Consider the following 17,544-nt stretch of genomic DNA (forward strand, 5'->3'; position numbering starts at 1 on the left):
GAAAAGTGAATCGCGATGTGCACAGATCGAAGGGCAAGAGAAAACTAACTTGCGAACTTTCAAAGTCGTGAAAAAGAGCGTTTATGTTTATATTACAGAAGGCAAATACTCCGAAATTAAAATTTTAAAGTAATAGAAGTTTATACTGAAATTATTTTATGTCCCGCGCGCGATTCAGACTTTTTAATGTTGAAATATATGCACTATTGTTTAAACATTACTCTATTCTATCCCGCGTGCAATAGAAATCGTTTAAATAATTATGAAATCACCGAAAATATTAATTTATAAGCTTTAGCGTTTAGAAGAGAGAATGTGCATAGTTCGGTGGGCAAATGAAAACTAACTCGCGAACTTTCAGAGTGAAGTAAGAGCACGTTTATGTTTTTTATTATGCAATGCCAATTACTTCGTAACTAGAATTATTATTAATTAAAGTAGATATTTTTTATATGTAAAATTATTTTAAGTTTCCCACTCGTTTCCGTCTATTTCATATTTGAACTAATGTATTATTGTTTAAATATTACTCTATTTTTTATCGGCTCCATTATGGACGGGTTTTAAGAGCTTAACGATCTTTAGCGTAATATACTTATGCTTGAATATTGCATTATCATATTTCTTATTACATTTTATTTTATTTAAATAATTATTAAGTGATCGTATCCATAAGTTGTTTGAATTTGGCTATATGGAAATATTCTATTTTGACGTAAGAAAGTAGTTATACGTGGAAGTCTTGAATTATTTCGATAAAAAATATATACGTCTTGCTAAATGACTGAAATGATATAAATGGCAGTCAGGACTCAGAAGTACATATTAAAATATGTCAAGTGTTTACATTTTTATTCAATAATTATTAAGAAATGAATATAAAGTGAGAGAGCTAATGAGAATCTATGACAATGTTTCTTCAATGCATTTTTAGTTCATTTTTTTTCCGCTGCCGTCACTATAGTTAAACGCGCCTTGAACGATATTGAGAACAGCCTTAACGTGAGCATCTTTCAGAAACAGGATTCATTGGATCAATGAAAGGTTAGCCAAAAATTGTTGAAAATTGGCGTGAAGAAGCGAATTCGACATGCGTAAGGAAAATACATAGATTTTTCATGTATACATATGACGGACGGTTTGTTTTTAAGAGAGCGTATTTGTTAAACTTTCTTCCCAAAGAGAAATTATTATTGACGTCGAGTGTAATGGAAAGGACTGCGAGGTATTAATCAGCTGATTGGTCGTTCGAATTAATTAAAGCGCATTTTAGTATGGCTCATAGAAAGGTTTGCCAGCTAACATAAGTATCTGATAATAATTGAAGCATTGTAACACTATGTAAGGCATGTAATTTGTCGAATAATGTTTTAGAATTGTTGAATATTTAACTCCTTACGAACAACAACAACAACGCCTTGTTTAATACGGACAAAGTAACTCTCTGTCTAATCTGAACAGTGATCTTTACGCTTATGAGAATTGACAATATAGTTTCGTTACGTACATGTATGTAATAATCATAAAAGGCGCAACCGATACATATTATTTTACTATTATTTTTAATCGACATTTTCGTCTCTCCCGTGTTTTTTTTTTATATAATATAAACATATTTCTAACACATATTTACAATACATATTTATAGGGGAACAACACATGATAAGCGATATGAATAGAAGAGAGTAATAGAGAAGAACCACCACTTATTCATGTTCTAAGGTAATAAATTTTCAAGCTCGAAGGAAAAATATAAATACGATGAAAATATATAGGCATTTCATCATAATTTAAGTTCTTCATAAAAAGTTGTAAGAAAAAAGGACATGTAAAGTAATATCATAAATAGTAATGCACAATGGAAACTAACGAAGAAAGTGATTTGAATGATCTACGATCCAGCGTTTATACATTCCCTTCTTCTGTACAAAATGTGATAGATCAGGTGTGTATTTTTTTTTTTTTTTATATTAAACATTTATATTTTTCTTACTTTAATCTGTAAAGTTGAAATCTATCCTCCGAATTTGAGTATTAATAATGCGTGCCAATCCATATATAATATGTATTATATATGCTATCTTTCATTAATTAATAGGTATTATCCAGTGATGATCCATTGGACGAAGCAAATTTCACTGTCGTTAATTATATAAATTCTCTATTTCCAACTGAACAATCTTTGTCTAACATTGACGATGTAATGAATGAGATGGAACAAAAAATCCATACAATTGACAAAGAGATGAGTGCTGTTGTATGCGGACAAACAGATATAGGTCAAGATGGGAAAGCAGCACTGGAAGATGCTCAAAAAGTAATTAAACAATTATTTGTTCATATCAAAGATATAAAGGATAAAGCGGAACAATCAGAAGAGGAAGTTAAAGAGATCACAAGAGATATTAAACAATTAGATTTTGCTAAAAGGAATCTTGTAACTTCTATAACAACATTAAATCATCTACATATGCTTGTCGAAGGAGTTGACACATTAAAGTATGTACTTTGTTAATATATATCTTATATTTTAAGATTTTAACCTAAAATATTATATTACATATATTAATGTATCCTTTTAGAACATTAATACAAAAGAAACAATATGGAGAAATCATTTTACCGTTACAAGCAGTGACAGAAGTCATGGAGCACTTTAATGGTTACATGGATATACCAGAAATTAAACAATTATCAGATGAGGTGAGAAATTTTACACGATGCTATAAACATTGTGTGTGTGTAAAATATATGAAAATAATTGTAATTTATTTCTGTAACACAGGTTCGGCAAATACATATTGAGTTAGCTCAACAAATTACAACAGATTTCAAAGAAGCATTTTCTGGACAAAACCCAAAGTATTTTAATCAACTGACAGATGGATGCGTAGTATTATCTTTATTGGATCCAAAAGTGAAGTAGGTATTATTGTTGCAATTCTTCTAACTAGAACAATTATAATGATGTATATGTAAAGGAATGTTCAAATACTACAACAAACTTTAATGCAAAAAAAAATTATGCTGTAAATATTACCTTTTTTTTAATAGGAAAGATTTGCTAATATGGTTTATAGATATTCAATTAAAAGAGTATGCACACATATTCGATGAAAATCAAGATTACGCATGGTTGGACAAAATAGATAAACGATATGCATGGCTCAAAAAACACTTGCTTGACTTTGAATCAAAGTTCGGTACTATCTTTCCATCTGATTGGGAAGTATCTGAGCGAATTGCCATTCAATTCTGTTATGTTACAAATGAGGCTTTGACCAAACTAATGCATAAAAGACGTTCGGAGATAGATGTTAAATTGTTACTGTATGCGATTCAGAGAACTGCAAATTTTGAATCATTATTAGCTAAACGTTTTACTGGTAACAAATTATCTATTGATAATCCTGCAATATCGGTTGAAAATAAAAATTCAACTGTAAATAATGCAGACGATAAAACGTCTAAAAATCCATTTGAGGAAAGTGAACAGGTAAAAATAGTTGTATTATTTTCAATGTATATTGCAGTGTTATGTTTAAAATTATATATACAAAATTATATATATATATATATATATATATATATATATATATATACATATATATATATGTATCATATATATATCATATATATTGTAGATAATACATACATAAATATAGATATTTTGACATGTATTTTAGGTGGAACATCAAAAATCAAAAGCATCCCCTTTCATAAATCTTATAGGAAGTTGTTTCGAGCCATACTTGTATATATATATCGATAGTTTAGACCGTAATTTAGCAGATTTAATGAATAAATTTGTATCTGATTATAAAGCTCAGCCCCCAGGAGCCAAAGATTTTGATGGCAATGAAGGCTCAAATAGTGTTCTGTCCTCTTGTGCTGATCTATTCGTCTTTTATAAGAAATGTATATTGCAATGTACACAACTTAGTACAGGGATAATAATGCTGAGCCTTGCTAAAACCTTTCAAAAATATTTACGAGAATACGCCGTGAAGATACTTCAAAATAATTTACCCAAGTTAGCGGCACAAACTATTTATAAATATGTTCATTTTTAAAAATTCATTGATTATCGAGTTGCCCGTAACAACGAACTTTTTTATAGGAGCGGAAGCAGCCTCGGAATTGGTACGAGTATGAGTAGTATAACACGAGATTTCCGTGACTTATCAACATCTGGATTTATACAAAATGTTCAAAATTTCTTAAAAGAAGGTGAAAATACTAAGTTTTGTAAAGAAGAACAAGCACGTATTTGTTGGTAAAGATTAAATAATTTCTTTTGATCTTTGAAAAATTTTTTAAAAAACAATTTAACGTGTACGCATCCTTTTTAGCATTTTGACAACGGCTGAATATTGTTTAGAAACAACACAGCAATTGGAAGAAAAATTACGTGAAAAAACGGATCAATGTTATGCGAAAAGGATTAATTTATCTCAAGAGCAAGATATTTTTCACGAGTACAGTATTATATCTTGTATACGTGTGTTTAGAGAAGTGTAAATTGAAGAATTTTGCAGAACCAAATGTAATTTCAACATTTGTTTTCAGTGTTATTTCTGACTGTATCTTGTTACTAGTTCAAGACTTAGAAGCGGCCTGTGATTCTGCCTTATCTGCAATGACTAAGGTAAATTAACAAAAAGCTTTTAACAAATAAATACAATATTTTTTAAGTTCATTAACTAAACGTTGAACAAGTGAAATATTTAATATTTAAACATTAGTTACAGCAGTAATCGTAAAATAATCAATTTTCTGTTTTCTGTCAGATGCAATGGAGCTCCATAGAGACGGTCGGAGACCAAAGTAATTATGTTAATACAATAGTAGTGCATTTACGGCAGATGATTCCCTCAATCAGAGATAGATTATCTTCCTGTAGAAAGTATTTCACACAACTATGTGTAAAGTTTGCAAAGTATAGTATTTTTCATTTTTCGTGTATTAACATTTATTTATAATATGTTAATTTTATTCATAAGTCCAATTTAAAATTTTACCTTTTTAGTTCTTTTATTCCCAAATTGGTGCAACAGTTGTATAAATGTAAACCGTTAAGTGCAGTAGGAGCAGAGCAATTATTGCTTGATGTTTACATGCTGAAAACAGCCCTTTTAGAATTACCTTGTACGGGTTATCAAGTTCAAAGGAAAGCACCTGCTTCTTACGCAAAGGTAATATTATTAACGCACTCGGGACCAGTAATATAGTCCTATGTCATTTTATTTATTTAAATGGTAGAATCTGCTTAATGTGGACAATTGAAAATTGTACGCGACTTTCAGAAAAAGCGGTCTCACCGCTGAAATTGCCATAATTGCTGTAAATGTGTTAATTTTAATGGCAAAATTAATTTTATAAAAAATAATCATCAAATTTTTTAAACAGATAGTAGATAAAGGTATGGCAAATGCTGAAATGATTCTTAAAATTGTAATGTCACCGGTAGATTCTCCTGCTGACTTTGTAAAAGGATGTAAGATGCATTTGCCAGATTTACAAGCACCAGAATTTCAAAAAATTTTAGATATGAAGGTAATGATCTCGCTCGTCTGTGTGTGTGTGTGTGTATATATAGTATATACATTTATCTGCGAATGATGTATGTACTATTAATCATTATATTTTCGTAGGGTTTGAAAAGAACGGAACAAGTTCTATTGACAGAACAATTCAAGCAACCAGAAGGTTCAGATGCATCATTAACTTCAAGAAATAATACCATTCAAGAGAGCCCTGAGCATGAGGCAGGTCGAATTAGAAAATTAGAAAAACTTATTAAAAAAAGAATCTAAATTACTTTTGCCATTTTTTCTTCTTCTTTTTCTCATAACGTTACCTGTTTTTTTCCTTAAGTGAATTCTGAAACTTCTTTGCGGGAGATTAAAAATTCATTGCTTATTCTTAGAGTCATTCGTTTAATCGTTTATTATCATCAATACAGCATCTAAAAATATATATTTCAACGAAGCGAATGTGTGCATTAGAAAACTATGTTGCTATGATGAAAAAAATATATCGTTTTTTTTCTGAAAGAACAACAAATTATTAGCAAATCTTCCGACGAAGATTAACAACGACGTAGTTAAATACATAGCTCAGTTTTATATATATATATATATATATATATATATATATACATATATATATATATATATATATATATGTATGTATCAGCAATGGCTTGCTCGCCCTACAGCAACAACACGGGGTTGCCATGATTTTTACGCGAAAGCTATTGACTGCATTGAGAAATTACTTGCTTTAGTTTTTTCCATCGATCGATGAATGTTTTTACTTCGAAAGATTAAGTTAGACATTTAAAATTCTTACGACAATTGATTTACGACCTAAGGAGATTCTTTTGTCTTTAATAAATTTTCTTGTCAATAGAAAAAGAAAGAAAAAAAAACATTGAAAAGAATATATACTTTTCCAATTATCCAAATGATCATAAGATAGCATAGAGGAAAGTAAAAGTATGATAAAGAAAATATAATCAAAGAAATTCATCGATGGATCGAACGCGGAGATTTTCATTTTTAGAGCGCATCGAATGACAATTATTGAGAAATCATGATCTCATAATCGGGGAAGCCGATCTCAGCACCCCCAAAAGGTATGTAACAAACGCCATGAGACGCTTGAACCTTGCCGATAGTTAGAGTGTCCTCATGATGTACACGACCAACGAATAAAGGTTCCCCATCTTCCGTTTCTCCAGCTGGAATTGCATTTGTCGGAATGTTTCCGCCACTTGTTGACACCCAAGATACATGGCAATCGCAAAGTACCTGTTATATTAATTGATATTAATTCTTGTCATTTCTAACGATTAAAATTTATTTTCCTAACATCCTCGATTTTTCAAATTGATTTACAATATTCTTTAACATTGAATATTTTATTATAATAGAAATAAGACTAAATCACCATTTTAGTTACTTGAAATACACTTTAGCTTGCTTTTAATACATCAAACTGGAAAATAATACATTTATTTGCCTTCGAAAGAGTAATAAATACCATTAACTTTTACGTTATAATCTAATAAATAAAAATACCTGATAATCTGTTTTTGCATGCTCGGCGCCACCCCAGGGAACGTAGCAAACGCTGTGACTAGGTTTCACCTTGCCAGGTAAGAGAGCACCTTCATGATGAGCTCTACCTACGAACAAAGGCTCATCGTCTCTTCCTCCTTCGACGCCACCTGGAGGGACCACCAGGGCACTTGTTGCATCGCACCAGCAATGACTTCCGGTATCAAGTCCACGGACTTCCAATGGGGCGGAAGGTGCAACATTTGGATCTGCAATCGATCCAATTGATCAACCAATTTATCCTAATTAATCGATTGAATCCTCAAGCAATGAAATTTCCATAACAAAATCCACTTTATACTTTCCGTACGAACAAAACGTCAAGATGAGTTTGTTAATGATGAATTCTTTGAAAATATTTTGCAATATAGCATTTGAAACAAATTCATTCTTCATAAATTCCGCTTAATCGTCGATGTTACCAATTTTCTGTCGTACAGTAAATTTAACAAGCGTGAAAAACTAAGGGCATCCATGCGATAGGATTAAGTATGAACATACGGGAACAAATAAATAGGCTCGCAAATAACAAAGAAGCAAATAACGAACGAAACAACAACAACGTGCAACGTGCAGAGCAGGGTAATAGACCAATGTGCATAGACGTGAAAAAAAAAATATGTGTGTGATATATAAGATGTTTTATTTCAGTTAGTACGGCGAATTTTACGATACATGTAATTACCAGCGAACCTTCGATGTAAAACAACGTAATATGACCATCGGAAATATATCCATGGCGTATTATGAAAGAAGAACGTAGAGGCATGCGCGTTTCTTATAGATACATTACGCTTCGCACCCAAGCGATAAGAGACGATTTCGTTGTTCAACGAACCCGAGATCCGTCAGCGCTCATTAGCCCTGATTAACTAGTGGAAAATAATAAGCACCGGAACACTTTTTTTTGCAGTCAAAGTGAACGATTAGATTCTTCTACATATGTAATTTGTTTCAATTTCCGTGAAATGCTTAGCTCTGACGATGATCTCGAGTAATGCAAAAGAAAATGAACAAAAAAGAGAAAAAGAGAGAGAGAGAGAGAGAGAGAGAGAGAGAGAAAAAAAGAAAAGAAAAGATGAGTGTACAAGAGAGATTACTTTTCTGATTGTGAGAGGAGGAACCGAGGGGAGAAGGATACTCCAAGTTCTGTTCAAATCGAAGTTTCCAAACTCCTTTAGCACCCCAACCCGTGCGTACGCCAATGTGACTGACGCCAATCGGATTTGGATCTAACCAGTCCATGATTACGTGTCCGCGTTGATCGCCGGATCTGACCGTGATGCGCCCGTCGAGCCAAGAGATCGAAAATCTCTTGAACTCGTTCTGGTTGAGGAGGTTTGGAGTATCCACGCGTACCTATTACCGCAAAATGATCGCGTTATAACACGACACGCGAACGGAACCTAACGCGATTAATCATCGTTATGCAAAATAGAATGGTCAATTTTATAAATGAATCAAAACAACAAAATAATAGAAAAATAATTAAGAAGAGCTGATCACCATTCCGTAAAAGAAAAAAAGAAAATATCATCAATGATTTTCGAACCTTGTCCGGCTTTTTACGATCGTATCTGATGACGGACGCTGTATTTTCCCATCCCCCAAGCATGATCTCGTACATCGGATTAGTTTCCTTCTTTGCATCGGTCAAAGCAACGTGCGCATTGCTTTGGGCCTTGACTTCGATGAAAAGAGCGCCGGCTCGTATCGCGTGGTATTTGTAAACGAGCTCGTCTTTTGTTTTCAAAGGTATGAGACCTTGCATATCGAATAATATTAGATACGTGAGATCATTTTATACTAGAATACCTATATGCCTATGTATATCTATGTATATCTATACACATATATATATATATATATATATCCATCTATTTATCTATCTATCTGTCTATCTATCTTTATACATATTATTTTCAATAAAATCGTTTGCATTAAAAAAAAAAAGGTGACTCCCGTAGATACGTTTGCAAATGAAAAATAAGAAAGAATTTTTCTTTGTTGAAATAAAACAAATGAGAAATATATTACATACATATGTACCGAATCTTCTTGCATCGATATGGAAAAATAAGTTATCTGTAATGTCGACGACCCTTTTATAAATGTGCTTTGTTATAATAGCGTGCACTCGTCAATCGCAATGCATTCGTGGACGTTGCGAAGGTTTCGTGCTGGGAGATAAAATATACGTATGTATATGTATTGAAGGGAGCATTCTCAAAGCGATATCTACAAAAAAAAAGAAAAAAGAAAGAAAAAAAGAATAAGATACGTTCACAAGCTACGTGATCAAGAAGCCTTGCCCAATGGCTCTCCTTTATTATACATTACGTACAGCCACGGTTATCTCCGATACATCTGGCTGTGCAGATCGCGATGCGTTAGAAGAGTCCCATCCGAAATTGGAAAAAGTACCAAAAATAAAATACAAACGTTCTAAAATTCTTTCTTTACATTCTATTTTAAATATACAAGAGGATTTCTTTCCCGATCACTTTGAAAACATTATTTTCTGTAAATAGCAGCAACGCATTAAAGTAATAAAAGGGCAGCGTAAACTGTGCTACTTCCTATTCTATATTTTACCCTAAGAAGAAACTAAAATACAAAACTAAATACTATGAAATAATCGAGAAGAAAGATATAGATTATCGTTATAGTAAAGATGTAGCACATTCCTAATCCCAAGCAGCAATGCGGACTTGAAAGGCTTACCTTCGATCAACCATTCTCCTGAGGCTCCCCAGCCGGTGCAAGCACCAAAGTAACCTATACCGAATGGTTCAGGATCGGTATAGGATAAGAACGCATTCTGTTCACCTTCCTTACCAACTGTGATTTCGCCATCGCGCCACCTGAATATTATTCGTAAAGAAATATCTATGTAACTTACATTGATGTATAAATATTACGCAAGCTAAAAAAGGATCGGCAAAATTTTATTTCGAAGAGAAACAATTCATCATACCTTATCCAAAATCCACGAAAATTGTCAGCTGTCAAGATTCCTGGAGTTTCTTTTTCTGCAACTTCCGGTTTGGTTCTATTTTTACGAATGACGGATTTGGAGTTGGCCCATCCACCGATGATAACCTAATCAATGTTAAAGTACATATTTTATGAAAACAGAGAAGACATCTTTCGATCTAATTTGTAAAAAGGAGAAAAAAAAAAAAGAAAAAAGAAATTGTATTTGCTAACCTCATACATGGGTTCATCCTCACGGGGACCAGTGGTAAGGGCGATGTGAGCATCGTTGGGTGCTTTTACTCGAAATTGAACTTGTCCACTGGTCACCGGATAGAAGTTATACTCCAATTTGTCTTCCGTCGACAGTGCTGCGCGATTAATGACATTATTAGTCAGAAATTTAAGAAGAAATCAATAAATAATAGTATTTGACAATATCTATATATCATTTGTTATTTTATAGCTTAGATATAATTATTAAATCGATCGTATTTGGACCAATGTCATTCCGAGTTTAACAGGAAGAATATATTAATAGAACAACAAAACAACAAGTTCTTGTTAGGATTTTCAAAAATATTCCCATCTGCCTTTTCTATAGGCAGCTGGTCGACTTTGGCCACTGGGCACACTGGACCTTGCGTGCGAGAGTAATAATCTGAGAGTATGCTCTCGAATGGAAACAAAGGAATGTTATTATCGGACAGCTCTTTCGTAAATGACTGTAATGAAAGAATGGTGGAAATGTGGGACCTTCGAATTAATAACAACATATATATATATATATAATCATATCTATCATATATATATATATATATATATATATATATATGATCATATATATATATATATCACATATATATATATATATATATATATATATGATGTAAATTCAATATCGAATAGATTAATGTAGGCGTTTTTCACGTTCCAGTGAATACGGTTCTGAGAGTTCTGCAAGCTCTTGATTGTGGCATTCAAGTGGCTATTTTGGAGCATTATTATCACGAGAGTCTGTCACCTTGACGTGATGTTGATTGGCCTAGGTTAACCAAATAATCCAGGAACTTTCTTGGCGAAGGAACGTGTTCTGATAATCCGAGAAAGTCTTCCGGTGAAGGTACACTCACCAAAAGCAGACTAGTAGTTAATGTTCATAAGTGAGTAAATAAATTGAGATCTGGTTTAAAGGGATATTATTTAATATCGAGACTGTATAGCGACTGTCGCATCGCAAAAAAAAAATTTGGCGGGTTACTTTTTTTGGAGTAAATTTAAGAGTGCCGTGGACGAATGTAGAACTTTCTATCGTCGGCAGATCATAGCGTGAGGGTAAAGCTCGGCTCTTCTTTTAAGGAGTGACGATAGTTGTAACGGGATAACGATTTTGTTAAAGTAACACTGCGAAAGACAAAGCGTGGTTTGGTTCAAAAGAAACTTTGGATATTCGTGAAGATCCGAGGAAATCTATGTAATTCAGATAATTAAGGATCAAGTTCGATGGGAACTTAGAGGATGGAACCTATTAGAGGTTAATCTGAATGTATTGAACGCAATAAGGATCATCTGCGAGGATTAGTCTTAAAACTGATACTTACTCAAAGAATGGGCAAGGAATGATAGAGGATTCTAGGGCGTAATAACTTGGGTTCATTATGATGAGAGAGGACGGGTGCATTTTAATATTTATGAGGAAGGACGATAGAAAGTCGAAAATGTCGCGACGAAAGTCGAGACATCCTGACGCCAGTTAGTTCACTGCAGTCGGTAACGTGAACTAGGACACGTTGTAGTATTCATAGATCAATAACGTAGCAGACATGGATAATCACGAAATCTCAGATGAACGTAAGAAACGAGCATGACTTTTCACCGATGCACAAACGAAAAAGTTCGCCGATTAAGAATCTCGATTTCTTATGGATCGCCTTTCTAGATACGATCATTAAAATTTTCTTGTACTTCCGATATAATACACAAATATAATGAATATTTTAGATAATTTTTTGTATACGGAACAAGTGTCGTTTATAATTTTAAATAAGTTGTTTAGAATAGACAGAAAGTTTCTCTACTTTGGAAGTTGAAAAGGTTAGAAATTTCTGGAATGTTGTCTTTTACAATGAGCTGTAACCTTTGAAAAATGAACGAAAAATATTTTTGCTTTGTAACTTAACGATTGGATTTTTTTCCTCTTTTGTTTTTTCTTTTTTCAAGTAAATTATCACAAAATTCGTTGAACGTATAAGGAAAGAAGACAATAAAAAGACATTTTATCTTGGTCGTAAACTTATCGGTTAGTCGTAAACGTATTAACAAATTCGTTGGAGTTTAACGCAACTGACAACTACGATGGACATTCCTTCGGCTCGCGCGAGTTAGTTCATGGAGATCTATCATACTCGTAAATGTAATTTACGCGATGACGTGTCGTTACGTTGCTTGAAACGCAGTTAAGAACAAAACTGATGACTATTTTCATTCGGATATATCTTCTTCATGTACGATGGCTAAAAGTCATTGTCTAAAATTCAAGCGACGATATATCATCAATCAGGATATTAGAAATCGTTTCTAAGAACAATAGGAATAGTAAAAGTGACGCTCTAGTGAAAATAACATTGACAGTTAAGTAAATGATAATTCATTGCCTTTTACATCTAAACGCATTTCTAATAATTAAGCAAGATTAGAAACCTCTCTCTTTTAATAAACATTGTTTCCAGAATCATTCCTAAACGTATCAAAGATGTAATATTCGCATTGAGTAGACAACGGCACGAGAAGGCAATGCTTATAAATAGTGAAGTTATGCCACGAAGGTAACTTTTAACGGTGACATCATCAGCAACGTCGTAGAGGAAGAACAAATTGTTTTAACCATTTCTCTCTCTCTCTCTCTCTCTCTCTTATATTTGCGCAATTTCTTATCCATTCAACCGGCAACCCTCGTACTATATTATTATGAAAGTAAAATTAATCAATAGGTAAATCGAGGTCATCGCCGAGTCAGCCGATGCTAGTTGTGAATAAACGTCATTGAGATGATGTCATTCATATTTAGAAGTGTATTATTTCATTTAAGGGGAAGTCGATCTAAATTCTATAAACATCAATTCATCGTGTTTTTTTCGGAGAGACACGAAGCAGCTATCAAACTATGATAAAATATGCGCGTATGATGATAATTATCATTGACTTTTGACTCGAAGAAGAGGATTAAGGTTTGCCGATCTCTAACCGTGATTGTAAACTTTTGAAAGTCAAGCACTCTTAGCTCCTGGCTTCTACGACGATTTTTCGATGATTATTATTAATTAACTATCGAATAAAATTTAAGAAATGCCAAAGAGTTTGTGCTCGTTGCTCTTAAAAAAAGTTTTTATACGATAGCGACGAGTTCTCTTCTCGGTCGTTTTGCAGATGCAGAGCAGCTGCGAAACTTAATTAATCGCATTTAATAAGGCGAAAAATTTGATAAACAACGAAACGAATGTCGATACTGTCGCCTTGAGAATTAACATACTGCTAATAAAATATTCTTCGAAAGTGATGCAAGAGAACTCGAGAGAATATTAAAGTTTCCAAATTGGCTTTGTCTAATAATGTAGGGTATACTGTATTAGTAATTAACATAATAGCGAGAAGATTAGTGTCATTGAGTGAGAATTAGTCATTGCGCAACGATGAATCTCGTTATTTCGGTCATCGCGATTACGCGACTGCTCGTTTTGATGAAGCGAAGAAAAGATTTCGTGAAAAATACAGTCATCTCAATCGGTTTTTTTTTTATCAAAGAAAGTAATTGATCTCTTCGAAGAGCACGTTGAGCGCATGCACTGTTAGATGTTCTAAAATAATTCCATTAAAGAGAACCACTTAATTTTTGTACGCATAACATTTCTCATTAACGAAATTTGATTGCTTTATAATTGTGATTTATTTTGATCATATATATATATATATATAAAATTGTGTTGTCTTTAGAAAAGAAGAAAAAAGTAATAATAAATAAAGAGAAAGGTAAATAGATCCTTCTCTTCCTGGCAGTAAGACGTTAATACATGGAAGAGAAGCAAGTCAAAACGATGTAACTGTTTCCTGATGCCATTGACCTCCCATGGCAGCAACTGTCTCTCGTGTACCATCCACAACACATTTCTTTTAATATACTTTACTTCCTAGTAAATAAAGACTACACTGAAACGCGAGACGCCGCGCGTCGTAACGCCAAGTTTATCTTATTGTTCTTAAGCATGGAGTTCGTGAACATTTCGAAAATAGTCAAGAAAATTCAAATTAGGAACGTATAACGAAGATAAATATAATGTTTTTGCTTACGAATCACCTATGGACTTACAATATAGAAAATTGAGAGAGAGAGAGAGAGAGAGAGAGAGAGAGAGAGAGAGAGAGATGGAATAAAAGTTTGGAATGTTGAAACAAATATTGAGACATTCGATTCTGTCGGAGAATTCCAGAGGAAGGCACGCTTCTAAAATAGAAACCTTCTGATAGCGTATAGGGCACGTATAACGCGAATATCCTTTCGTTGCTGCTGCGTCATCTAAAATACTACCAATCCTACTTTCTTTCTCTGCGATATTAAAAAATAACTTTGTCCTTTGGAGTTTATAACGCAAAAACCAGAACGACAACACTTGATTTTATCCTTGAAAGAGAAGAAATAACTCTACGAGTAAATAATCGCTTTATTTTGAACAGTTGTAAACCGATCGAAGTGAACGTTCAATTTAGAAATGTATTTTTACGTATCAATCGCTTATAATGGGAAAAATATTATAGTTTTTATGTGGTGTTGCTTCATCGATCGATTTTATTTAATCCATGCATTGAAAAACGAAACGATATAACAATCAAACAACAAGGAAACGGAAGAATAACATAAAAGTTGGAAAGAATGCAAACACCGACCGGTTTACCGACCGACGATCGGCTTGTCAAACCGGCACAGCCGCGCCCTTGACTATATTTAGAAGCATCTATACGACGTGCTTCTTTCAGGGAACATTCTACTTCTCTTTTTTTTCGCATCACTGGACAACAGGCATTTTCAAATCGACCAAACGCGGATCGTCATTATAATCGTCATATACACCTGCCTAATTGTGTCGGCAAACGAATAGATAAATAATAACGTTTTTTTTTTGTTTTTTTTTTTTTTCGAATAAAGCCTCTTTCAATGAAATCTCAAATATGTATAACCATAAGTATATTATTTAATCAATTGTTTGTGCGATTTAGTAATCCCCATTGAAGGCAAATTGTGAATTAAATAGGAATAGAGAGACATGTTTTGTTATTTTCAGGTATGATTCAGACTTAAATATATGAATTCTATTAGTAAGAGAGAGACGCTCATTGTGTCCAACTCACAGATCGGTACGATAGGTTTATTGCGCAATATGAACGTTTCTATCTGTTTTTTCATATGAATCTGTTTGACGATCAATTTTTCCTTATACCAAGCGATTTCGAGCTCGATGATGAACATGTTAAAAGGCCTGATCTATTAGATCGAGACATAAAAATTCTCTTTGGAAAATAAAATTTGCATAATAGTAATTAGAAATGAAATTTAAAGATTAATAAAATAATTAATATATACGATATGGTAACTTACAAATAGCCATGTTGAAAATCGAAGTAGTAATTAGAGATTCCTCGATACGAGCGTGCCGGTATACACCTTAGACAGAATTTGAACTGGTACTGCGTTAAGCTGGCATTTTCCATTCCTTTTACTTACGGTTGTCGGCATGGGAGGAGATTTCGCACATGCGCAGACGCGGCACACCTAACGTTGCATCTACAAACAGCGTTATTGCGGATAAATCGCAAACTAGTGTATCCCTATATATAATATCCCCGTTTATATATTTTTGACGATTAAACGATTAATAAAGGTCCAACTTTATAAGCATTTCATGTTATGTTGATAAACGAAAAAAAAATTAATAGGTTTTTCAATTAATCAATCACCAACCAATCAATATTCATTACTTGCTGATGATGACGAACTTAAATACGAACTTATTATTCGAGGGATAATTAAATAGAACATGTATTAACATAAATATTAATATTAACAAGGATAACATTGGTTAATTCTAAAAATGAACCTAGAATTTGGCTTTGACGATTCGTTCTGAGTTTTCTTAGAAACGAATAAATTTTCAAATATGTATGTATTACATTTATTTTTACCGTGCGAAATAGATCGCGCGTAATAAATTATTATAAACTGTTACCATCTCAAGTTCGTCGAAATATATCGTAGGCACATACGATATGCGTCAGCAACCTTTGACATCGATGATCTAATACCAATTATATATACTTACCAATTAACAATAGTATCCATATACCGATTATTTAATTTTCAACGATAACATGTTTTTAGAATATTAATGACAAATTGTTATGATAACGGATAAAACTTTTCTATATTTTCATGGCACACACATTGGCGCTTGTTTTTGTTTGCAACCTCTTTTATTATATGTTCTGCTTTTTCTGAATGATATCATTTATGCGAAATTCTTTTACCAAGGAACTTGCAACTCTTGTCGTAGAGTGCGCTACGTTACATTTCAACTTGTTTATCTCCGTCGGTAAAATTCGAGTTTTACTTTCGTCCTTTTAATTTGTCATAAAAGTTTGACAATGTAATATTTCGCTCGATCGGTATATCGTTTTCTTTTCCAACGAAAACTCATGGAAGTTGAGATTGTAAACGAGCTTAATAAACTTTTGAATATAATAAATAGAGGGACATTGAATCTCACAAAGGTTGTTCTCACAGAATAATTTCATACATAGAAGGCTTAACGATAGGGTCGAAGTTTTTTGCAGAAGAACGCATATATAATATAGAACGTCATGATGTAGACCTATTTTGGAAATTATTGCAACAAACAAAGCACGGACTAAAAGCATAAGAATACGAATAAAAAGAACCCATTCGCGTTTCAAATTTTCTTCTTTGTGAAAAGTTGAAACACAAATTTGTAGGATGCATTATTATGTTGCCGCTCGAATCTTGCGTACTTGTAAATATATCATGTATACATGACACACACACACACGATATATATATATATATATATATATATATATATATATATATATATACATATTTTGCACTCCCATTAATAATCCTCAAAGAAAATTGCTTTTTCCTGGTTTTGCCGAAGAAAGCAATATTTAAACTCTACAAGGAGAATTCATATCGATTGATATCGTTAAACAGATTAAAATGAAATATATGGGAAAATAAAATTTTAACAGATTATTAATATCAACATGTGAAGTGGGTCGCAAGACCGTGTGTGTAGTTAGCAATAAAAGATGGCACATTTTATATACGCTCAACATTATTTGCTGTCGAGGCTAGAAAATAAAGGTTCTTTTTTCTTTT

The 17,544-nt window shown here is 32.9% G+C and overlaps 2 protein-coding genes across 8 annotated transcripts; one reads left to right on the forward strand and one right to left on the reverse strand.

The window, feature by feature from the left end:
* Nucleotides 1-992: 992 nt before the first annotated feature.
* Vps53 (vacuolar protein sorting 53) lies at nt 993-8,203 on the forward strand. 6 transcript variants are annotated; one of them, XR_014983480.1, is made up of 16 exons: nt 994-1,289; nt 1,375-1,509; nt 1,649-1,945; nt 2,099-2,499; nt 2,583-2,703; nt 2,786-2,922; nt 3,055-3,496; nt 3,687-4,033; nt 4,121-4,276; nt 4,353-4,478; nt 4,570-4,648; nt 4,791-4,939; nt 5,030-5,195; nt 5,410-5,556; nt 5,655-7,706; nt 7,776-8,203. XR_014983480.1 is itself a non-coding variant. In XM_035868872.2 (15 exons), exons 3-15 carry the CDS (start codon nt 1,859-1,861, stop codon nt 5,814-5,816), a joined length of 2,520 nt encoding a protein of 839 aa, XP_035724765.1. In that variant the 5' UTR covers nt 994-1,289; nt 1,375-1,509; nt 1,649-1,858; the 3' UTR covers nt 5,817-8,203. The 6 variants fall into 6 exon arrangements, 5 of the variants coding, with proteins under 5 accessions (XP_085519584.1, XP_035724765.1, XP_085519582.1 ...); XM_035868872.2 differs by having other exon boundaries at nt 5,655-8,203; XM_085663456.1 differs by having other exon boundaries at nt 994-1,225; nt 5,655-8,203.
* Nucleotides 6,408-17,173, reverse strand: LOC118442795 (uncharacterized). Of its 2 annotated transcripts, XM_035868918.2 has the most exons (9): nt 16,469-17,173; nt 15,748-15,933; nt 10,335-10,471; nt 10,102-10,226; nt 9,849-9,988; nt 8,677-8,888; nt 8,225-8,483; nt 7,086-7,333; nt 6,408-6,815 (listed from the first exon to the last, which is right to left on the reverse strand). In XM_035868918.2, exons 2-9 carry the CDS (start codon nt 15,755-15,757, stop codon nt 6,585-6,587), a joined length of 1,362 nt encoding a protein of 453 aa, XP_035724811.1. In that variant the 5' UTR covers nt 15,758-15,933; nt 16,469-17,173; the 3' UTR covers nt 6,408-6,584. The 2 variants fall into 2 exon arrangements, with proteins under 2 accessions (XP_035724811.1, XP_035724813.1); XM_035868920.2 differs by lacking the exons at nt 8,225-8,483; nt 8,677-8,888 and adding an exon at nt 9,469-9,495 and having other exon boundaries at nt 16,469-17,159.
* Nucleotides 17,174-17,544: the final 371 nt, after the last annotated feature.

This window comes from Vespa mandarinia, chromosome 22, assembly GCF_050613455.1.
Source record: "Vespa mandarinia isolate Hongniang chromosome 22, ASM5061345v1, whole genome shotgun sequence".
Taxonomy (NCBI): domain Eukaryota; kingdom Metazoa; phylum Arthropoda; class Insecta; order Hymenoptera; family Vespidae; genus Vespa; species Vespa mandarinia.